At 40.7% G+C, this 25,158-nt stretch overlaps 1 protein-coding gene across 1 annotated transcript in view; it reads right to left on the reverse strand.

Moving 5' to 3' along the window:
* Nucleotides 1-2,362: 2,362 nt before the first annotated feature.
* The window catches only part of LOC128026190 (B-cell lymphoma/leukemia 11A), a 50,302-nt gene continuing 27,506 nt past the window's right edge, over nt 2,363-25,158 (reverse strand). Inside the window, exon 3 of the mRNA XM_052613013.1 lies at nt 2,363-7,483. Within this exon, the coding sequence (XP_052468973.1) occupies nt 5,421-7,483 (2,063 nt within the window). The 3' untranslated portion in view covers nt 2,363-5,420. The remainder of the gene's footprint in view (nt 7,484-25,158) is intronic.

Raw genomic sequence — 25,158 nt, forward strand, 5'->3', positions numbered from 1 at the left:
TTTCTAATGACTACAGGAGCCTGACAGCCTGCCATTAAAGAAAGTGAAACAGAGAGAGAGAAAGAGAACAAAAAAGATGTGGCTCACTGGAATGAGGATAAAATGACCCTTGACCAATTGACCCCACGAACATTTGGGCTGGCCTGTCAGGGTCAAAGGTTGAGCTTGGTGTTATGTCTGAGTGCTAATCTAGTCCCCATAACCTCTTAACCAAACCCATTTGACCAAGGGTAAAGAATCACCTCTCAAGAATGATCTTCCGTGTCTCCTTGAGATCAAATTGGTGTGGAGGTTGTATCCGTGTGTAAACTGCCATGTGAGGCTGTTCTATAAGAGAGTGAGAGTATAGTTTATGTTCAGAAGATGTGCTGTAAATCTAAGCTTTGCTAACTGCCACATACTTTGAGAGTGGGTGCAAGGTGGTCATTGTCCATTTAGGTGCACTTACTTTGTGCCCACTCACCTCACACCACACAATTAATAGAGCAAAGCCAAGCTGGAGGAAAAGGAAATGATGCAAAGCTAGTTCAACACTCAAGAAGGGCATTTGTGTCTAGCAGTACCACAAGCTCTCAAACCAACTAAAGTTGACAATGTGTAACGTTTAAACAACTGAGTCCGCCTCTGTTTAGATAGCGGTACAGTCCGCTTGGCAACCCCAAAGCAGAATGTCTGCCAGCGGGCCGTAAACACAAGGAACTTTTGATCAGGAGACCAATTTGCACGGCCAAGTCCACACAGACACAAAACTAAAACAAACCACGCACCTCAGTGCTTTGAGACTCACATTTTCCAAGAGGCTGGAGAATTCTGAACTACAAAACACTGGGAAAAGGGGAAAAGAAGAATATTTGGGGATGCTGGGATTAGATTTTTATAACAGTGAGAACACAACATTTTTCCTGGAAGATGCCGATCTGTTTTGTTGTCTGTTTATATATTGATGTATTAGTTGCTAGTTCGATTTTTGACAGGCCATGACAGGAATAGTTCATCCAAAAAAAAGAAAGAAAGGGGCATCATGAATGTAGTCCATAAAACATTTACACTTAATTACAAATGTTCAGCAATTATATTACGTAGTTTGTAAAAAATAAAAATAAAAAATAATAATAATACAATTATTGAAATGTGTTTTATTCAATTAAAATCCTACCTTCAAAAAACAGCTATGGTCATCATTACCTTCCATTGTATGAAAAAAGGGCAGCTTGAACATTCTGACTATATTCTCCTTTTCTGTTCCACATAAAAAAAAGAAAGTCATAAAGGATTTGAAAGACATGAGGTTTAGTAAATGATGACAGAATTATCAGAAATACAGCATTAAAGTCTGAAAAAAATGGGAATTTCAGTGCTTGGTATTATGTGAGCACTCGTTTTTCAGTAGGTGATTTGTTTTATTTTCCTGTAGTGTGCATTGTTTGAGTAGAGTGACATGTTGTCTTCAAGAGTCAGATGAATAAAATGGGAATGATTGGGTAGGGAGGGGTTGAAGTTTTGCGTATTTCCCACCTGCCAAAACACAATAGACCTCTCTAAACACAAGTGGCTATTTCTTTCTTGTGTTTGAAGAGGAATCTTAAAGAAACAGACAAAGAGAACATTTTGAGTTCGTTCATCATTATAAACAACACTCAGTTTGTGGTCAAGGTTTTATTCCGCTACAAAAGTTTCTGTTCATTTTGCTAATGACGAACTGGTGAACGTAGGCAACATTTTTGTCACATATAAAAGTGATATGCAAATTAAAGGCAGTTTCAGGAGAGATATTCCATCTGCTTATGTGGTAAAGCTGCTAAGCTGTTTTTCTGACCTATCACACGAAAGGTAACACTTTTCAAGTAACTTGGTCACATGAGCCCAGAGATTTGCAGAGCAGCCTGAAGGCCCTCCTCCGCCTATGGGCTAAACACACCATTGCTGAACAACACGAACACACAGTAGCGGGTAAAGGAACAGGGGGAGGGGAAAGTTGCCACGAGTCCAGAGCTGCTCAGGATGACGGTCCTTATTATTTGACACGCACACACCCAGCGGAGTTCAAGTAAATGAGACTTAAACACTGTCCTGGCTTTAGTACGATACTCTGAGCTGTTTAAGTGTGCGTGTGTGTGTGTGTGTGTGTGGGTGTCAAGTGTCCTTGACAAAAAAATAAATAAATAACAGACAAAAATGTACAGAGAAATCTTTGCCACCAGACACAGGTATACTTATTTTTTTTTTTATTATTAATTGTTTTCAATAAAGGGACAAAATTGGTTGGTGAACAAGATAATGTAGACAACTGCCAGAAAACAGAGACAGTGGTTTCTCCAATAAAACTCAACATAGACCAGAAACAAAAACAACAAAAAAGCAAGTCTGTCAATGACCTTTGGTCATTCTTTTATTTTTATATAAAAAAAGAAGAATTAAGAAACATGAAAACAAATGAACAAAAAAGGATCCATTCTATGTCTCCGTTTTGAACAGAGTATTTAAGCAATAATAAATAGTGACTCCCATTGAAAAAGATAAAGTTCAAGTTCAAGTTACAACAAACAGCTCTCATAACAGGAATAGAAAAGGCTGATAACAAAATATTCCACATTGCCATTTACAAAAGTGTATGAACTTAAGTGGGCTGCTCCTTTAGTTCCATTTCATTTTTAAATATGCTTTGCATATGAAAGTCATCCCAATCTAAATATAAAGCACCATTTAATATTTGGCAATGAAAAAAAACACCTGCAAAACATTGATTATTTGAATTGATTTATTTGAATGATTTTTTTTTTTTGTTTGTTTGTTTACTGCATATGACGTTAGCTTTTTTTTTCAAGATGCTGGAATGTATTCAGGTGAGACGGGTGAAAAGACAGAAGCACACTACAGAACAACCCAACATTAGCTTGCTGTACTGCATACAGAATGGCAGCAGGAGATTTTTAAAAAGAAGAACAGAAAAAAGATATGTACAACCACCTGTTTTAGCTAGTGTGGACATTCTCAAAAGACTCCTTGGGGAAACCATTGAATGGCCTCCTTTGTACAATGCCACATACTTTAATTTTTTTATTTGATTTTCTATTTTTAAACATACAAATAATTTGCACTATATTATCCTGCCAAATTAAAAAAATATACCGTGGCAGCTTGTTGGTTTTTCCACTACCAAAAAAGGTACAATAATACCTTTTGAGAGAACAAGCAACAGTTAAAAATACAAGCCTCAATATAAATACTGTGGTACCTACACTAGGTGAACATTTAATTCAAATACCATTCTAGAAATACAGAAGAAAGTAGACCATAAATGTGTTTTAGCATAGGAACTGACATGATGTGCATTTTCCTATAATTATGTTTCTCTATTATATATTTTATATATAATCTTAAACCTTTCCCCAATGCAAATTTGACCTGAAGAGCTGTGAAGAGCCAAAATGGAAAAAAAAGAAGAAAAAGCAGAAAAAAATCACAGATTTTTCCCATTTTATATATATTGTGATCCAGTCTTGAACACCACCAAGACGAATAGGAAAACAGAAACAACAAACTTAAATACAGTTTCCCCTAAGATAATGAAATGTTACTTTTTAAAAAAAGTCATTTTATTTTCATACTTAAAAAAAGATTTGTACAAAAAAATTCTTGCAGTGAAAGCAGCAAGTTTCAATTGTCCATAATTTGTCAAGCACTGTGTGCTTTGACACAATAATATTATATCGGAGTTGGGCTTTATCTTCATGAGGTGTGAGGAGGAGTTGGCTTTTTTTACATTAAATAATGACACCATGTTTGATTCAATAGGAAGTTTTCCCTCTCGTGAATACCTGTAAACTGGGAAACTTTAACAGTGCACTTCGTTGTCCAACAAGCAAGCAATCTTAATTTATATTTAACTACTATACCTCCAAATAGCATGTTTAATATAAAAAAGGACAGAGTTCAAGTGCCGTCTAAACACCAAAAAACATTGTCTAAAGTCATCAATGTCATAATGCAACAATGAAAAAGAGTCTCCTCTGAATGTCAACTTATACCACACTATTTGTGAAACTCATAAAACAAAGGAACAAAAGTGACGTGTATGGTTTTCCCTCTCTCTGTCTCTCTCTCTCGTCTGTCTTTCAGGTTTAGGGAGCTCAGACATAGGCAATAATAAAGGAATAAGATTTTGACTCAGACCTGTAGGCAATTCATAGTTAATCATCACTGACAGCTGCAAATATTTCAATGCTTTCTTAATAACCAATTCTCAAGTGTACATTACATTAGTCTGCTCCAAATGCCCTCAGGTGTTCCTTCGCCATGGTTGTTCACACTAACAATGGTCATAAAATAAACATCAAAATGTTGTGCTACTGAAGAGAAGACTTGAACAAACACAGAAAAGTCAAATGATTGTGGACAGAAAACTAGTACCGTCAAGTACAGTACCTTCAGATAGACGAAGTAAACAAGGCTAAATCCCACACCATATACTGCATGTGCCATGCCCAGGACATAAACCACAATGTAGGGGATACATTTTACATAGATACCTAATGATGATTAATTAGAAATTTCCTTAGCTTTATGATTATTACTATTTCTCTCTAAAGTCAGTGTTGACTATAGCTGTCAGGTGCTTGATGCAAGAACCTTCTGAGGATCCAATCGATCCTTATGTAGTATCTAGCTGAGACTCCAGAATAACAGCAGATGAGATTAACCAATGCAGTTTCAAGATATCCAAGGCACTCTTTTTGTTTGTTTTACCAAATGATAGTACAAATTCAAATCTTAATGTTTCCTTTTTAAGAAATTCAAAGGCTGTCATTACTTTTATTTTGTAATTTGGGGCCATTAGTATATTAACCCTATATGGACAGAACATCTCTTTGAAAGATTAATTTAAGTGCGATATATCCAGCCCGTCCAAAGAGGGTTAAGTGGAAGCCTGTAGTCCTCCATGTTACAACACAAAACTGTACATGATATGTATTACAGAAAGTATGCAGCATGGTCGTTTTACTTTTCTTTTCTTTTTCTTTGATCTTAAAAAAGAAAAAGAAAGAAAAAAACATTTTCAAAATAATGAACGATAAAACAGCAACAAATTTACTAAACAACTAACCAACCAGGGACCATTTATTTTTAGAATTAGCCAAAATATATCATGCATGCTGTCAAATTTTCCAAAATGGCAAAGAAAAAGTACACAACATGTAAATTATTGCACAAGAGAAAGGCTCCAAGTTTGCGTCAATGCAATAGTATTGCCCCGATACAGATCATGCATTCAACGGTTAATGAAAAGGGTGTGCTGGTGGTGCCAAGCACGTTGTCTTAGCCACCACTGGACTAGCGAAACAGGAAAATCTACAAGGATGAGGGTGGTAGTGGGGTGTTATTTGCTGTTAATGGGGCAAGTGAGCCACCAAACTCCACCGCTACTCAGTTTTAATTTCATTACTCAATGCGCGGTCACTGTGCCATTTTTTCATGTGTTTCTCAAGGGTGCTATACACACTAAAAGGCATGTGACAGATTTCACATTTGTAAACGTCCTTGCCCACTTGCCCGTGTGTTTTCATGTGCCGTGTTAACTTGCTGCTCTGAGCGCAGGCATAATTGCAGAGCTCACACTTATAAGGCCTCTCACCCGTGTGGCTGCGCCGGTGCACTGTCAAATTGCTGCAGTTTTTGAATACTTTGCCACAGTACTCACAGGTGTCACTGCGTCTGCCATCTTTTGAGCTGGGCCGACCAGGACCCCCAAGGTGTGGTGTGCTGCCACCACTACCAGTCCCGCTGCGGCCCGAGACACCACCATCCAAGTCCCCTGGTGGTGTAGAGAAGCGCAGGCTTCCATTCTCTGAGGAGTGCTCTGAAGACGAGGCGAAAGGCGATTGTCTGGAATCCCCGAAATTCAAAAAGGGGTCCTTCAGCTGCCGAGAGGCAGCATAGCCAGCCAACCACTGGGAATAGACATTCTCAGTGTTGGGGATTGTTGGGGTGGAGATGTCAAAGTCCTTCTCTAGCTTGATTCGTTTGGAGAAAGGACTAAGTGAGCTGGGACTTCCCAGTAGGAGCTTCTTGGACAAACCAACAGAGGCAGACTCATTGGGGGATGAGCCTCGACCATTGATAGCTGAGCCACAGCCCTCGTCCACTCTGTCTGATTCCAGAGCTGAGTCCTCATCACACATGTCCCTATGTGCATCATTGTCAGAGTTTAGGGCTCCTCGCTTGTGTTGATGAAACACCTCACTGTAGTGCTGCATGCTGGCAGCCAAGCCCATGCCCTGCATAACCTCAGGCAATGAGCGTGGGATCCCATCCTCGCCCCCACCCAGACGTCCGCCGTTGTTCTCGTGGTGCCGTGCAGCCTTCAGGTTGAGGCTGAAGTGGAAGTTGTTTCTACCTCTATCTCTCTCCGGTTCTTCCTCCTCAACTTCCTCCTCTTCCTCTTCCTCTTCCTCCTCTTCTTCCTCCTCCTCTTCCTCCTCTTCTTCTTCCTCTCCATTCTCTGAAATCAGACGGTCGTTTTCACTTTTGAATTTGGCTACCACAGACTTGAGGGCATTACTGGCACTACCCACCAAATCGCTGGTTCCAGGCTCAGGGGAGCTGGCTGTGGACAAGCCATCATCAGACTTGACCGTCATGGGCGATGACTTGTTCATGTGTGTCTTCATGTGCCGCTTTAGCTTGCTGGCTTGCGTACAGGCATGGTCGCACAGGTGGCACTTGTAGGGTTTCTCACCCGTGTGACTGCGTCGATGCACGATTAAATTACTCTGGAACTTGAAGGTCTTCCCACAGAACTCGCAAGACTTGCTTTTCATTGGCGTGTTGGGCTGTTGTGTAAGAGGGGTCGGGGTGGACTGGGAGCCAGAGGGGGACTGCATGGAAGGTAGAGGAGGGGTGGATAGAAAGGTTGGGTTAGTTCCTGACTGGAATGGTTGTAATAGCCTTTGCATAGGGCTGGGCCTGTTGGGTGAGAGAGGAGGAGTTGACCCTGAGGTGTTACCAGCCAGTTCCCTCAACCTACGAGAGAAGTCCATAGCTGGGGGATCCATTGGTATGGGGTTCAGGCGCAGCACCCTGTCGAAGGCACTCGGGTGGTGGGTGGCCAAAGCCAGCTCCTCCGGGTTCAGGTGATCCATGCGATGAGGGTCCAAGTGATGGCGGGGTGGAGAGCTGAAGAGAGGTGGCGTAGGGGGAAACCGACCCTCTCGGAGAGGAGGTCCATCGCGTCCAGAGTTGGGTATTCGCAGAAGGTTAAATGGGCTTCCCTCTGGGAGATGGATGCCATGCAAGGGGGGCTGAGAGGAGCAATCTGCACCCATTCCTGAAGGAGCTCCCACACGGGGTGTGAGCGGACCTCCGTGCTCACTCTCAAGGTAGATGCGGAAGCCATGAGAGTTCTGGGCATGTTGCAGCAGAAACCAGGCACTGCTGAACGGCTGCTTACAGGTTGTGCAAGTGTAGATGCTAGGCTCATCTTTACCTGCAGAACACAAAAGAGAAGAGTTAATTCTCTAACTGTACCAAAGATATTAAATGCAACTCATTTAAAGGAACTACAGAATAGAATAGAACTATTAATAGATCTCTAGATCGATCTGCTACATGTGTTTGTTCATACTTATTCCCTTTCTCACCGCCTCCCTAGTGTATTTTGGACCTACAAAAAGCCTACAAATTGTGTCTTAATCATTTATGAACCTCCCTCATCTCCAGTCTAGACCCCAGACCTGTGCAGCCCCCGGCACATACTAACAGTCTCTCATCAGCTTTAACCCCTCAGCAGGCTAAAGTAACAGTAAACACAGCTCTTATTATAAACATGCTCCCAAACAGCACTACAGACCACAATCCAGTAGAGCAGAGATTTCACAACACAAAACCAGACAAAGCATAGAAAGACTGTGTTGGGGTTTAGCTCAGGTCTTTGCATGGGGTGATACACTCATGCTTTTGGCTTCTTGTAACAGTTGTCAGCAGAGTTATAAAAGCAAACAATAGTGCACTCTCAAGCTAAACACTTTCATCCATGTACTAAAACAGATGAACAGGAAGCATACAATAAAGAAGGAATATATAATTTCTGCAGTGCAATGAATAAATTCCTAAATAATAAATATATATATTATTAAGTGCCTGCAAATGCCATATGCACCATCAACAGGTAAACAAGCATCAGGTTCAGGTTGCCTTTAGTTAAAAAACACATGATTTACTCACAAATTGCAATGAAATGGATATTTTCATGAGGTAATGAGTAGCAGTTTGAACTTTGAAAAATACCAGCGCTAGAAACGGATGTTACATGCAAGATACAGATATTTACCTACGTTCCCAAAAAAGCAAGGTCAAGCGGTCAGAAAAAGAGCCATCATCCACACAGGAACCACAACAACAAACAGCGAAAATGGACAGGGGATATGGATTTAACCCCCCCCCCCCCACCCCCCACCAGCCAGAGGTCTCTAAACTGCTATCATATACTTTTTACAACCATCCCGTGAGAAAGAGGGTAGAGGGAAAAAAGCGGAGAGATGACGGGAAGAAAGGCTGAAAGAGGTGCTGAACGGAGCCGAACAGGCAGTGTGCACTCTTTCATCTCGTTTGTTTTCCTCAGAGGGGCTTTCTCTGAAGTTTTCAATAGCCAGGAAAGCATGTAACGAGGCAAGGCCTTTCTGCTGCTCAGAGGAGGAAAGGCAGGCCAGAGCCACTGTGGATTTTCTCAGATAATCCTGTTAATGCACACAAATGGGGGGTGGTTCTGGAAGGCTCTGTGGCGGGCAGTCAGCCACCTCCGGACATTGCTGTACCCTTTTGTGCTGTCATCATTTTGTCTCTGCCTTGGCACTTCTTAAACATGGTAACAGAAAACACACAACCACTCTACATGAGAAATATGGACAACAAATAAATTAGAAGTGTTTAGGAATGAGGGTTAGGAATAACATGAGTAAAGCTCAAAATAATTTAAAACGAGGTGACGTATACTGGTGTTTCCCAAACTTTTTTTTTTTTTTATCATTTTAAGCACATTCGTGACATCAAACTATAAATGTGTTCTCCTTTACTCAAATTATACTAGTTATCATTTACCATTATCATTTCAGGTCACTCACCTAGCAGCTTCCTATCTTTTTAATAAGAAAACGGAACTTGTTTGACTTTCACTGAGAACTGAGAGGGAAACCTTTTTCTGAGAAAGATTTATTTTTACATCAATCCAGATGAGATATATATTTATTAATTAAAGGTAGCAAAACATACATGATTAAAAGACCAAAATCAAAATCTTTCCAATAAACCTCGGAACCTGCACATACGCCTTGTATATATTCAAGACAAAGCCATTTAGACTTGACAGACAAATCTGACAGACATTTAATGAGAATAATAATAATAATAATCCAAGGTCCCAGAACAAGATACCAATAGTGAGGATTTCACATGCCAGCATTCAGCTGAGAGAGATGGGCAGTGAGGGAGGTGACGGTTGGTGTGTACAGAGAGAAAAATAACATCACATTGCTGCTCTGTGGCCCTGCCACTCACGAGCACCTCCTGACAATCTCACTCATGACCAACAGCTGAAATCCCTGCACCAAATCAAGACTGCACACTACTTTATATCAGTGGGGTTGATGCAAAGGCCAGCTAAATTATGGATCATTACAATCTGCAGAAATTACATTTAATTGCTGCCACCTGCAGAGGGTTTAACCTAGTATGCATTTTTGTATTATCATGCAAAGGGTATTTTTCACTTCTGTCACACAGCTACAACTGTAATGGCTACTTGTTGTTTTCGAGGTTCGGGAGACACAACCCAATTTGTTTTCAATATACGGTCTTCAAAAGGTCCAGTTCTTTAAATAGACTTTGAGGGTCTGCTGTCTCCTCACTAGCCACAAGGTTCATACACAGGGACAGGTTACCGCATCTCCACGTTTAACAAGGGCCCGCATCATTTCATTACACATGGCAACACTCAGTGGAATATGTAATCATCTTTTTCACATGACATTTTGAATATCCAACTAGACAAATAATTGCGGCAATAATTGATAGCTTCACGCAAGCGGCGATATTATTGACTGGTGTGCCTCTCGCAAGCACCCACATATGCAATGCAGGAATCGTGCTTGGCACGCTCACAGCCAGGTTCTTCTTCTGACAAAACTGTCACAATCTGTTCCGATGACAGAAGACGGTGAGTCACAGACAGGTGCTCCAATAATCTGCTATTAGACTCTGAAGATTTTACTGGGTGGAATTAAAAGCAGCAGCCTGCCAAAGAAATTAGCCTCCCCCTCCCTTTGGTCTAATTTTTATTTTCTCAAGAGAGTTGAAAGAGTATTCTTTGTGTCACTGACTGTCTTTTTGAGGGGAAAGAACTGGGCATTTGAGACGGATGGGCTGTAAAAGCAGATGAGGGACTCACAGCTGTTTAATGTGTGCAACTACGTGGCTCGAGTATCTCGGCCTCCACTGAGTGCACAAGTTTTCTAAATGTCTGAAAATCTGTGCCTTGACACTCAAAGCATTTAAATAGAGAATTTTGGAAAGCGGCCTTGCTCTAATTTTCACAGATTCCTCCGTTAATTAGAAAGCTCTCCAATTTGCAGTGAAAGCAGGTCAGTCCGGACGTTCGAGGCAGAGACTGCCGGTGACAGTTGTTGGACTGGTCTGCACGAGCTGGCAGCAGCATGGCTACTTACAGACGGATGCGAGCGCTCAGTGCTTGGCTGGCAGTTTTTACACAGGGAAATGTCAGAGCAATGTTACAGCACAGAGCCACGGGAAACAAGAACACCCTCCACAGCCCCCCAAATCCCCCCCACCCCAAACCAACCTGCCAACCACATCCTCACAGGACTGACTAATCCAGCTAAATCACCACATACACACACACATTAAACTGCAGTTAGATAAAGCCACACTGAATGATCTTGACAAAAAGTAAGGCTGTATTACAGAGCGGTGATGGCTTGGCAGAGAGTGACTGGTGCCCATGGTGAAACCGGAGACATGGAGGAAGGAAATATGTTGTGAACCCCATCCCATCCACCCAATTCCCCCCTTGCTGAGTTTTGCATTTTGTGCAGGGAAACTGTAGCACACCAAACAGATAGCTTTACACTGCAAAAATAACCAAAAAGTGTCAAGTTATGACTGCTGCAATATTCAGACAGCTCGTCTGGGGTGGAAAACATATAAAATCTACCTAGGGGACAGGTCAGCTGTATTTTAATGTAAAAGAGCACTCAAACACACACATAACCTGTTTGTTAGTACTGCAAATGCGTTGTGTTAAATTACACAAGTGCATTTACAAATGAAAAATTGTTTTTCCAACAGACCAATTTCATTAAAATACACTTAAATACAGCTAAGTGCATGAAACGAATGGATTTATCTTGACTGACACACATGGATGACTGACACATATAGATGGAGAGCGTGTATATTTGGAGTAATGTCTAATCTTGGCTTTGTTAAGAAAGCGGGGTGCATTTCTATGTGTGCCGTCTGGATCGATGGCACTGGCAGACTAAGATGAATGCCAGATTAAAACAGCTCGGGCAGCCCAATATCCCCGACATGCAGATTCATCCATTGTTCTTTCTCCCACCACTAAAAAATCCACCCCCCTCACTCACACTAGTACACAAACGGCGTCCCCGGCAAACAAAAGCACCGGATTTGAACGCACTTGCACACAGCGATTCAAAATCTCCTACATGCAAAAGCACAGGTCATTTGGACAGTTGCTGGCATTTCACGAGCTGTACTCTCAGCCTTCCATCTCGACAGCTCCACTGCTGTCACTAGCCGAGACTGTGGCTCCTTTTGTTTTGTCCTTGACGTTTATGTTAAGATTCAACAGCTCTCAGAGATAATGGTAATTGAAGTAATGCAACAATGCAGTAACAGGATTACTGAATGCAGGGGGAGAAAGGACAATGCCATGTAATATCGTTTTTGAATTTTATCAGCGGCTTATGCTTTCAAGAGCCTCTGCATATATATGTGTTTGAGGTGTCCCTTCACCTCTGCACCTGCTCAAGTCTCAAAATTATGACATTACAATTTAAGCATTACATTAGTAAATAAAGTAAATTAACAATGCATAGGAATCCTTTTAACACTGACAGATAAAATATATTTAACAAATCAATAAATGTCAAACTTTTTTAAACTAAATATATATATACGTGTGTGTGTGTGTATGTGTGTGTGTAGTTTTTTAGCAGCCATTACTCTAGTCTTCAGTGTTTGTTTAAAAAAAAATCCCACTTTTGATTAGTAGTGTATATCAAGATTCTGCAACTGGTCAACATTAATTTAAAGTTATTTGCAATTTTAATAACTTTTTGCTTTTGCTTATTCGTTATGAATTGTCTTGCAGTGTGACAAATTAATTTTTAAAAGTACAAATATTTCAAGTAAAATGCATGGACTTTTTAAAAACTGTTGTGCTAATTTAACCAGTCATACCATTTTTTTTTTTTTCATTTACACTCACAGAGTTATAAAGTAATAAACAATAGCAAAATGCTGTTTAAAATGCTTTTATAAGGAGTATAGCATGAACATGGTGCAGGACATGAGAATTTTATTTCAAGCTGACTTCACATATATTAAAAAGTCAAGTGTCTTTTGATTTGATTAGATCTAAAAAAAAAAAAAAAAAAAAAAAGTAAAATATTAGCTAATTCTGACCAGAACAAGACATCAAGTGGGTGTCTGTGTTTAACACGTGTGTCAGTGCTTAGGTCATGTGTGTCTCTGGCTTGTATCAGTATTCCTCCAAGCAGTCTGGCTGGGTCGGCCCAGCACCGTTCTCACACACTCGGCTCTTTGTCCGGTTCCAGACTCTTTGTGGTGTGCCGAGTGACTGGCCACAAACAAAGACCTGTTTGACCAACACTTGCTCACTGACAAAGCTGGACAGAGGAAGAACCATAAAAATCCCACAAAAGACTCCGAGACACTTCTCACACTGTGTGCCCTCCAAACCTAAACATTATGCATTTCTGCCCGCCTCGGCAAAAGAACGCACACTAAAATCTAAACGATGAGATGTAATACGCACAATAACTGCACTGTCCAAATAAACATAATGAGGGTAAAAAGACTTAAAAGAGATACTGTGATAACAAGAGCTTGTGCTCTGGAGCAGAAGCATGTCAGTAATTAACCTGGACAGTCTGGCAAAAATCTGACTTACATATTTATTAACCTTAGCCATCCCAAACCCTGATAAGAAGCCCTTTTTTTTCATTACTGCAAGAGGATGAGCATCTGGGTCACACTTCAAGTCCCAAACAAATAAACTTTCACTGATAACAGAAATTATAATGTATGCATGTGTGGAGTTTAGAAATAAACTTAATATCTGTGACACTTGCAACTTTTATAAAGAAAGGGTATAAAAGAGTGTATGGGACAAAATATGGGAAGAAAATATGGGTTAAAATTAAAAATCCTAATGGAATTCCCCCTCCACATTAAGCAAGTAATCCCAGCATCAACTCATTCCAATGCACACCATGTCTCCCATCTGCCTGCCTGCCGGACAGCAAGCGGGAATTAAGAACGGGAGAGATTTCCATACACCTGACTCCCCTCTCCTTATCATTATTACAGTGAGGAGAGACGTGTCCCCTCCAATCAGAAATACACACAGCTAAACAGATCCTGCCCAACTAATGATAACCACAGAGAGCGGCACACATTTCCCACTCAAGCCAGTCAAATCAAACCCAGCTGCCCAGTCCCTAGCAAAACGTGTGCATGCATTCTGTTATTGCTGAATACGAGAAGCTGATTTCAGTATTTAAGAGCAACAATGAGGCTAATTTCACAATACTCTTGGTGTGTCATTAGGTGTTGCTGTACAATAAGCCACACAAGAATGAAGACAAAACACAATTACCTCTGAGTGCTTTTATAGAACTAGGACATAAACGCATTATTGTTTTGGTGAGGCCAGTCAGGACTTTATGTGTGTGTGTGTGTGTGTATATATATATGTATATATATGAAGAGTGAACAATTCTAGTCAAACCTTTTCTTTAACCAGCAGTCAAACATCCTCTGCTCATGTATGTGAATGTAGGAAGTGTGTGCATCCTTATGATAACATCATGTAGAAGCAACCCAGGAACTGTACTGGGGATCCGCTCTTCCACTGGAGAACATGCCTGGAGAGCAGAAGCCCCAGAGGGACAGATGGAGTACTCCTGGAGGAGACACCCGTGAACAATGAACAAAAACCTTGTTCCGTCACTCGGATTATTGTTAACTGTCGTTCCTCTGGAATGGATTGTTAAAAAAAGAATTCCCGCATAACCTCATAAACATAATTTTAATAATACAGTCAGAGCCTCTTAAACTGTGTTTATGATTGTAATTAAATGGCCAAGCCTTTATATAACCGTCAGAGAGTAAAACCCTGTGTGCATCCTCTCTCTCTCTCTCTCTCTCTCTCTCGTGAGGAGAGGACCTCACTGCTGTTGGTGTCAACTGTAGACTACTCTTAACCCAAAACCAAAATGTCAAAATTATAGAGAACACAAATTAAAGCATAGAAGGGCTATGTGCTTTGCTCTTTTCCTTTTTTTTTTATCAAGAGAAAAAAAAATGCTGAGAGCAATACCAGCATCCAGATGCACACACACATAAATGGGACCCTAGAAAGAATGACAAGACTGTAGAGGATGGTAAAGAAAGAGTGCCATGCATTGTCATAAATATCTTAATTTATAATTAATCACTGTACAAACTACCACACTGCTCCAAATGCATCAATTAATTACACCCAGATTAATTTATTCCTGTAGTGGAAAACAGGCTTTGTGCCCAAAATCATTACTGCCAAAAAAGTCATTATTATTGGAATTAGATCTCAGATTCGGTCAGAAGTATTCCAGAAGATTTACAAAAATGATTTTTTTGAAATATACTTTGCAGTGTGCTGAGTACTAATTAAACCTTAGCAGTCATTTAACCCACACAAACACCAAAACAGTGTTGCTCAAACACACAGATCATTCGTATAACAATGCAGAAACCAGCACACGGCCGGGTCTTCGGCTGCAGCCTCTGAAGCACAGATCACGGAGACCTCTTTTCTTCATTGTCTCTCTCAGAGCCAGAGAGAACGAGGGAATGAAATAGAGGGGAGGGAGGGAGGGGGTGAGTGAGATATTCACAGCACGTTCTGCATAAATGTATCGCTGCATCTGTAAGGAAGAGAAATTGGAGCTGCGCAGAGCTGGGGCCCGGGGCATGGCTTCAGACACTGTCAAAACATTTTCAGCCATTTTAATTAGAGGACCAAAGCCAGTTCTGAGGCTCCATAACATTTGCTTTCACATAATTGCACTTCGCTCAGCGTTTTCGCCCTTTCTGTCCCCCATCGTATTCAACTTGGGCAATTCATATTTCCATTAAGGCTTTTTTGTGCTTTTTCAATTTGAATATATTTTCTTATAGGACATTCAAACATTCATGAATAGCGTGTCCTACGGTGGCTGAACAGCTGGAAGTCTATTCGCTTGTACTTCATTAATTATTTAGCTACCTTCAGCTCTGTCACTTTAGTATAGTGTATATGAAGTACAGTACACAAGAGGCTTCCAGTGGTTTTTTTAGTCTCTTATTCTGCATTTATCCCCTTTTAATCCCTATGCTCAGATAAACAAACAAGCACACAAATGCTGACACTTGTGATGGAAGGTGTTCAAATAAATTCAGTAAAGTCATTTTTCCTGTTCCTTCACACGCAATAGGTCAGCGGTCACCTGCACACGAACCCACATACACACACACACACACATATACACAAGAGAACAGGGATGTGTAGGGACATGCAGACCAGGGCAGTCAGCAGCAGCAGCTGTCGGCCGCAGAAGATCACTCATCAGCCTTATAGTACCATCATAAAGCTCAGTAAACAACAGGTACTGGCCTCATGCCCTTGGAAAGACACATACATTAAACAAAACGCTAAAAAGCCACTATTTTTCATGTTAGCAGGCATGCAAGTATAACTCTTCATTTGCTCTAATAGATTATGTTTAAACATGTCAAATGAGCAATAAAATCTGTCTAGCTATTTCACACAAAACAATCTTAAAAGACAGTCTTCCATTTTGGTGTGCCATTTGGAAAATCTGTTCATGAATATGGTAGAAGTGGACCCTAATAATGAAGGGCTGACCGGGTTTGGGCTTTGGCTGGAGTGACCTATGAGTTCGATTAGAGCAGCAGGCTTCTCTTCCAAATTCAACAGGTCGCAGGGAAAGTTCAAAACAGTGATCTGCTTAATCTGCCTTTGAGATCCTTGCACTTTAAAAATAGTGAGTTAACCTAGGTTTGAAGCTTGGCCATGGTAATTTCAAGGCACACGAGAGTATCGCTCATGGCCATCACCGAGTCCTCAATGGCTCTCAGTCACTCCTGCTGTAAACTAAGCGATTGCTGTATTGTGGCAACAGCCGAAGTCAACTCTTCTTTAAAACCATATATGTCTAATTGTAGACCAATAAATGCACTTTCAATCTTAAAATGAATGAAATTTTTCATGGATTCGAGAGATTGTTTGAACATTTCAGTTGAGAGCGATTCCCCCTCATGGGGGTCGGGTCATCCGAGCTAGCCTTGTTAGCCCGTGTCTCTTTGCCACCTTGTTTGCTGCCAGAAGCTGCTATTATACACATAATATCCACTATGTGTGTTCATACATCATACACTGAAAAAAAATTACGAAATAAACTTTTAGGACTGTTTACTATTTTCTAAGAAATTTCACATACAAAGAGCTTACTAAAGAAATACATGCAACAGTCTGTTTAGATAATGAAATAACAATATTATCATGAATTCTTTTGGCCACAGTAATCTGTGTAGTGAAAATATGATACTGTGAAAGTCCTAGTTTAGATCATTTGCATGTGAACTCTAGAGTTGATTCTAAAATCAATTTGATTCCGACTGGCCCAATGAAAGACAGGACTTTCATTCCTATATCTGCCATATTAAACGTTACGATTATTCTTAAACATTTCCCTACAAGTGGTCCATCTTCTCTCCTTTATAATGTCTCTGGTATCTCTCTCTTTTGCTCTTAATCATTCAGGTTCAGGTGTTTGTTTTTTTCCAGCCCAGACTATCTTTGGAAATGTTTTTTTTTTCTTCACTATCTGGCTGCAGGTCTGCACTGATTCAGAAAGGAGCAGGGTGGAGGGGGAGTTGATAAGAGAGAAAGAGAAAGAAAAGAACAAAAGGAAAAGTTAAACCTGTAAGTCAGAGCCCTTTTTGCTCTGCTGTCTCAGGAGAAGAAACCTCAGCAAGACTGACCCTCTCTCATAAACACACACATACATGATCTAACACAAACCTCGCTCTCACCAAGAGGCCGCTTTCTGCCTCACACATGCCCAGAGCGCTCAAAAAAACAAGAAAAGATGAAGAGAGAGAAAGCAAGTAAGAGAAAAGGAAGTGAGGCATATGGGATTTGAGTCTGATTCTGATCTAAATTAGAATATTGAGAATAGAAATTTAATTTAGTCTCAAGAGCTACATTTGTTGCACATTTCTCTCTTCCTGTTAAGGACATGAGTGGGAATTGGTTACTGTGCTTATATTAATGTATATTATTATTATTATTATTATTATTATTATTATTATTAATTGCAACAGGAATATGTAAATATTCAATAGCTGTAAATATGTGTTTCAGATTAAAACCAGAATATGTAAAAAATCAGAATATGTAAAATTTTGTGCACGTAAACATGAACATTGAAAACACATTGACTACAAAACACTCTGTAGGCTTCAGTCAATTTCACCACTTCATCTCTCAGCATTTTCTCTGTCTCTCTCTCTCTTTCTCTCTGTATTAGAAAACAATCTTCAAATATATTCAACCAAGGGCACCAATCAATAAAAGGACATTTTTAACACACGTATATACTGTAAGTGCAGCCCCATCAACAGTAAAATCCCCTCAATGATTCTGAGGCCAGTAATGGGTGTGAGGGAGCCACTAAAAAGTTTATTCACACAACTGCAGAGAGAGGTGTGAGGATCCTGTGTGTGTGTTCATGAGTAACACATGGGTAAACCCCTGAGATCTGACTGGAATTAGCTGCTATGCTAACAGAAGCTAATAGTCAAATCAATAGCAGAGGAAATCTCCCGCACGCAGTGTACACTGGCAACAACTGAAAGACACTTAAAAAAAAGAAATCACATCCATAATCATAAAAATATATATATATATATATACATGTGTATAATTTTTTAAGCAATACCACACATGCAAAAGTGCTTTTGCGCTTAACACTATATATTAAGTGCAACAGTACAGTAATGGCAAAGTACAGAATAAAAAACTTTTTTGTCTGTCAAATTAATAAATAAATAATAATATATTTTATTATAAAGTATTTTTAATATGAAATTATTGTATTTATGTATGTTGGGACAAGTGCACACACAAATAGTTCATTAAATGTACACTGCATTTATTTGTATATACTGTACACAATAACAAGAAATACGAAAACAACAAATAAGAATTTGTAACCAAAAGAAAAGAACAAAAAACAGACTTTGCTAGAACACAGTGAGCAGACTACATTGGTGAAAATGAACAGCGATGAGAGAAGGTCCAAACAGATAGATCACTCACTCTGCCTTACAGCTCAGGCCTGTGTCTGACAACAGGACAAAAATTTCTCTAAATTATTCAGAGTGGACAAGCGCACATCAACTGTGCACGGCCCTAAAAAGAACATATCCAGAGAGCGGGAAAGTAAGCGAGAGGCTAGCAAGGGTTGGGAAGAAAGTGGGAGAGGGAGAACAAGAGGCAGAAATTTGATGAATGTCAGAAGAAAGGCTGTATTGCAGCAGCAGGCCGCCTGGGGCTAGTTGTGTAGGAGAACACAGAGGCACACAGCCGTTACAGAGCAGTCAATAACGACACAGCCTCTGACATTTACACAAACACCAAGGCCTCGCCACTAGCACCAAACAAACACCCCCAAAACACATATACACCTCCTTTTAAGGGAAGTCCACAGTAGCTTCTCACATGGTGAGGCAGAATGAGGTTGATAAAGAAGAAGCTACGGACAAGAGTTTATAGCGGGTCTTTGTGCATGAGTTGATTTAAAGACAGGGCATGTAAGGAGACTGTGAGGTGTTGAAGATCCCTTCGCTTTACTGCTGTCTCTTATCATTAATCTCGTCCAGAGAAATTAACGGCCATCCTGGTTACGGTTTTTATCTTACTTAAGAGGCAAGGGAGAGGGCAGCTTGCAAATTACAGAAATATATAAATCACACATTAAAAAGTTCCAGAAAACTATTTGCACTATTTTTTTTTTCTTTTTTGTGGTGTGTGCGTGCTCGAGTGTGAGTGCTCCATTAGGGCATTTTGAGAGCAGTCTAATGTGGCTAATGTTCCCATCAGAGATACTCTAAGTGCTGTGCCATTCATTTCCCTTCCACCCCCTTGAGCGCAGCGGTCACAAGCCCTCCAAATGCTTCCCTTCAAGGAGTGCCCAGCGCCTTTTATCCAGGCCCAAAAAATCGGCTGGCCATGCAGGAAGAGCAAGGGCCCGACCACCAACGCCCTCTCCCAAAGATATGGGTGTACTAATTATCCCCATCTCGACACCAACAAACAACTTTTAAGACCTATTAGAGGACAGTTGTCCGGGAAGGGATTTTATATCCCATTAAAACCAGAAGATTAAATTGCTATTCACATAAATTCACCCAGCCTCAGATACCGGTAGGACTCAGATGCTAATAGCATGTGGCCTATCACTGCTAAACAGGCTATGGCAGGATGCCACCCTCCTGGAAAATAGCCTCAAGTGCGATCGCATAAATAACCTTGGATTTTCCGTGGAAGCCATTTCAGGTTTCAGTGGAATTCCTGTTCTCATGTCTCTCCCGACCTGTTTTTGTTTTGTGCTCCCCGTGCTCCTCAACATTCGCTATCTGGGTTTCTTTGTTGCTATTGCCTTTCTTGACTTTCTGGTATGGCCTGGAGGAGGGGGAGGGGGTGGGCAGGACAAACGGGCTGGATCTGCCAGGGCAAGAACTAAAGGTAATGTCAGCCAAGGCCAAAGAGAGTGAAACCCAGCAACCATGTCAAAGCCAACAAACATTCCCTATCTCATTCCCAAAGGAACTCTGTGACTCTCCAGCAAGCCTCCAATTCACTTCAAAACCTCTCAGCGTAGCCATAACATACATGCCTCAAATTTGACAAAGAAACCACAATGACTAATACCAGAGATGTGTGTGTTGGAGGAGGATCGGTGAAGATGTAAAACTCGACAAAACAAGAGTGCGAGGACACCAAACCCTACAGAACTCCGGCTGACCTGATACATCACACCACCCTCCTGACTGCCGGCCCAAGCTGTGTGACATGTCCACCAGGTCTGGGGAGAACATGTGACATCCATGCCTTCAAGAGCACATCTATCGAGCGCAGCGGGGACACGAGGCCACACACAAACAGAGCACTGTTTAAAAAGCGGCCAAGGCAGTGCTGTTGCATTCCTCCCGACTGGCGCATGGCCGGCTGGTGAGAGTGCAGGCGGCCTGCAGAGCTGCCCCTCATCTCAATCGCTCCAACACTCCGGGTCTGCTCTCACTCACTCTTTCTCTCCCTGGAGACGCATGTTTTGGCAGCCTGATCCATAAAACTGGAGCGTATACCAGGAAATTACATGTTCATTTAAAGCTTCTCATAAATACAGCCGAATTTATAATGAATTAGTGACGGATCTGAAGCCAAAGAGGAATTCCCTGCAAGCTAGAGTAGTTAAAGGGAGAGTTTACCCAAAAATCCTGTCACCAATACACCCCCCGATCTCATTCCAATCCTGTATGACTTTATTTTGTAAAACAAAAGAAGATATTAAAGAAAGAGTCTCAGCTTTTTTGTTTTTTATTGATTTCATTGATTTTCATTGACTAATACAGTTGAAACTTTATACAAATTATATTATTTTGTGTTCTGCAGAAGACGGCAAGTCATTCAAATCTGAACAACATGAGAGTGAGTAAACTGTGACAGAATTATTTTCAGGTTAACTATACCATTACATGGAATTACGGCTAGTGTCCAGAGGGCAGTGAGGTAGACCAGTATCTCACAGAGTTCATAAAGCAAAAAAGAAAGACTCCGCTGGAAAGATTGTCTCTGTCTATCTCATTTCACATCAACCTTTGGGCTTGAAACCTGCTGCTTGTCTAATTTTCAGTATCGTCGTTTACAGTACATGTTGGTGCTAGAAAGGTGACATGTCCATCAAGACCGAGGGCCAAGGCCACAGAGATGTATAAATGTAAGAAAACTACATTTAGACAGGAAGCGTAGGTAAAAATGATAATGAGAAAGACATCAAAGCTCAGACCAGGAAACAAACCTCATAAAACAAATTGAGACAATTAAGTGTCAATACATTGATAAGGCCAATCAGATGCCCGTGCAGAGGCAGTGGACAAGCTCTTGTCTGAGTGTATGTGTGTGTGCTTTATTCATGCGGGACAGAGCGCATGACTCAAAGCCACTAGGTGGCCATGCACTTCATTGGGATAAAAATTTCAGGCTGACCCTTCTACCACCCCCTTTAACAGGCCACAGCCATTAGCGGAAAGAGAGAGATAGACAAGAGAGAAGGAAGAAAAGAGAGTGAGACCGCTAGGATTTGTGACACCGAAGCACTTCCTCCATATGTCTGACAGAACAGGGTTGGGGAATATAGTTTGAAAGTAGCATCAAAATTTAAAAAGCAAAAATTAATTTATTAATTAATTTAAGTCTTTAATGAAAAAAACATACCACCTCTTAAACAGCTTACTATCCAATACTGGCACAAAACAATGGCAATTATACTAAAAATAAACATTTACACTAAATACAATTAGAAAACACTGCAGTTTATCTACAACTTGCAGACTTTATCTACAAAACACTTTATTAACATTTAACCAACTGAACTAACCAATCAATCAGATTTCCCAAAGTTACACATAAGAAAAGGGTAGTGTGTTTGACTATTTTCTTAAGCTTGATTGGTTGCAAAGTTCTGCACACACTAATAATGATTAAAAAGAATAAATTAAATAAAAATAATTCAAAATAAAATGTGATGTAGAATTGCCATGTCATCCTACCTATTGTCAAAAGTAGCAGCTATTGTGATGGTACTAGAAGTCCTGCTTTAATTACAACACAACGTTGTATGACAATCTAAGAAAATGCTGCAAATATTTGCCTTTGTCCTAAGAAATGCTGCAAATATTTACCTTTGCTTGAGTGTGTTGGAAGGGTGGGGGGACAGGCATTGGTATAACATGGAAAGAAGACGTTACGACAGTTTAACATTTACCATCAATAACGGGGTGGTAAGATGGATGCTATACATGCAGGCCTGTGGCTTTTGCAGCTCGGTCTAATTCTTCATGGCAGCGCTTCTACCCACATTTACTCCCAGTCCCACAGATAATTCAATACAAGTGTTCTAATCCATATCATCCCATCGTACGTTACCGCTGACAGCTCAGCACTCAAGCTGCAAACACTCCTCCTCTAACAACCAGCCAGTACGGCCACAGTCCGAGCCCTCCTCTGCAAAAACCAACCTATTACCATTTGTTTCATCTCCGTCCATTTTTTCTGCTTGGAGACAGAGTTAGCAGTATGAGTTGGACACAAAACAAATGCTCTGAACTCAGCGTGAAGGCCATTTCATGTACGAACACTAAGAAAACCAGCCATTCATAAGCAAAAATGTGACTTGTTCCTACCGGGATGCTTACACAACTGATATTTTAATTACCGCAGATGTACCTGCAAGCCCTCTTCAACGGCTAAAAGTAATAAATCAGGTTTTAACACGACAAGGAGCCACAACTCAAAGCATGCTGGAACATTACCTGCACGCTCTGCCAAAAATGTGTCCAGGGTCCTATAGATCAGAGATCTCATAAGGGTGGTTTGAATCAGGGTACAAGGAAGTAAAGGGAATCGGGGGGGAGTTTTCTGCAAGGTTGCTTAGGTTTATGCAAGATATCTCAGATGCTTATCTCAAGTGCCTGGACTTCCCAAATACCGCCTTGAGAAAAGAAAGAGGTGTGTGTCTATGACATTTATCATGATGCAGTGTGTTTACCATTTCTAGAAAATCGACTCAACCCGTTTGAGCCTTCAACTACATGGTTTTTCCAGTAGTTGAGAAGAGCAAAGGACACAGGTCTTTCTCTGTACAAGTATGTGTAGGCGAGACTTCACTATGTGCATATGATCCTGTTTCAGCTTCTAATTTTTGACCCCAACCTTGCCCTCCTGTACTCGGTCCTCGACCCCACGTTGCGTTACAGAACATAAGAACAAGTTATATAAAGCATTGTAAGTAGAGCAAAGCGCATGCTGTGCTGTTTCTGCCCTTTGTGGCTCCCAGCCAAACAGATAATGCATATTCAGGCTACGGTGCAAACTAGGACTGTATTTGTAAACACCACAGCTCTGTACAGTATCAGGCTGTTTTTAGAAGCCAGTCTGAACGGACCGAAATGATTTCGTTTCACAGTGGACAAGTGGAACTAATCCATTTCATTAAAAACAGACAATCAGATTCCAATCACAGAACAGAGCACTTAGCGCAGACTGGCTTCAAACGGCGGCTGACATCAATACTCTCTGCCCCGCAGTAGCGTGAGGAAGCGGTCGGGCTAAAATTGATGCCTTTCACAGTTCAGACCGCCTCTACTTTCTGCACTCGTTTACAACTGTCTCTTTTCACGCGTTTTCAGGCTGGAAAAGGGCAGAGAGAATCCTTTAACAAACTCCAGATCCCTGTGCACACACACAGACATATATATGTTTAATATACATAAAATAGGGCTCAGTACTTTGTATATGAAAACAAATATTACATATTAAAGAAGCAGGTCCAGGTGGGCACATCTTAAAACTCTGAACACTGGCTGACCTACAACAAAACCAGAATTAAAGAAGTTTGCATACAAGAAACTAAAATAAAGTGCAAACTATAGCAAATAAAGCACACTCAGAAAATCAGATTCATTTCACTATGTTCATTTTGATCAGATTTGTTATCCAGGAAAGCATGTAGGTCTGCTTAGCTGAAATCTCGATGTGCCTGATCAGTGTAGCACAGCATTTCTCAAGCTTTCTGACTTGAAGGCACCCCATAATATACAGAAACTGTGTGTGTGTAGACACAGTATATTTAATTATAATTTAATTTGTTGTTCCAGAAGATTCAAGATTCTGATTCTATATGTTCTTCAATAAAAACAAGTTACTGATTTAGTTACTAGCTAATATTGTTTTTGTAGCATTTAAAGTTATTTTTCTAAACATATACAATAAAAAAGTTAAATAGAAATGCATGTTATATGGATTCTTCTGGTATAAACATTAAAAATGTCTTGATTAACTGATTGCTAATTTAAATCAGGGAATCACCCTTGCATGAGTCTATGTCCTACAGGGTCCACTCTAGTCAAAAACTTCTGGACACACCCCTGGAGAGAAGAGACAGAAGTACAAACATGACCAAAAGAACTTTGGCGTGTCACTTGATATGCAGTGCTGGGTAGGGTGTGGTGACACTGTACTGTTCGTGTCACGGTACAGTAAAGAAGACCAGGAAATCCCCTCTGACCTACAGAACACACACAAACACACATTCACAAAGGCTCCTTCACCTGTATGGAGCTTCTTACTCGGACATAAAAGCGTCATTCTGAGGAAATCGTATGAATCTTGACAGAACAGAATGCAACTATGAGTATATAAAAGTGTTGAGAAGAAAATAGAAATAAATAAGATGCTTCTAATTCCTAGTCAGCAGGGTGTGGAGTGTACCTCACGGTACATCCAACTCTGAGAGGACAGGGGGAAAAAAGTAGAGAAACCATGTCAACTTTTCAAATCAAGGCTCCTCTGTGTGCTGAGGACGGAATGGGACTTTTTGCCGCTACTGGAAATAAGGCGTCAGATAGATTGAGGGAGAGTTGGTGGGCAGCGTCAGCCGTGGCACCCTTTTCCCAGTGGAGCCAGATTACATTTCCAACAACAGCTGCCTCCTT

The sequence above is a fragment of the Carassius gibelio genome, chromosome A13, assembly GCF_023724105.1.
Source record: "Carassius gibelio isolate Cgi1373 ecotype wild population from Czech Republic chromosome A13, carGib1.2-hapl.c, whole genome shotgun sequence".
Taxonomy (NCBI): Eukaryota; Metazoa; Chordata; class Actinopteri; order Cypriniformes; family Cyprinidae; genus Carassius; species Carassius gibelio.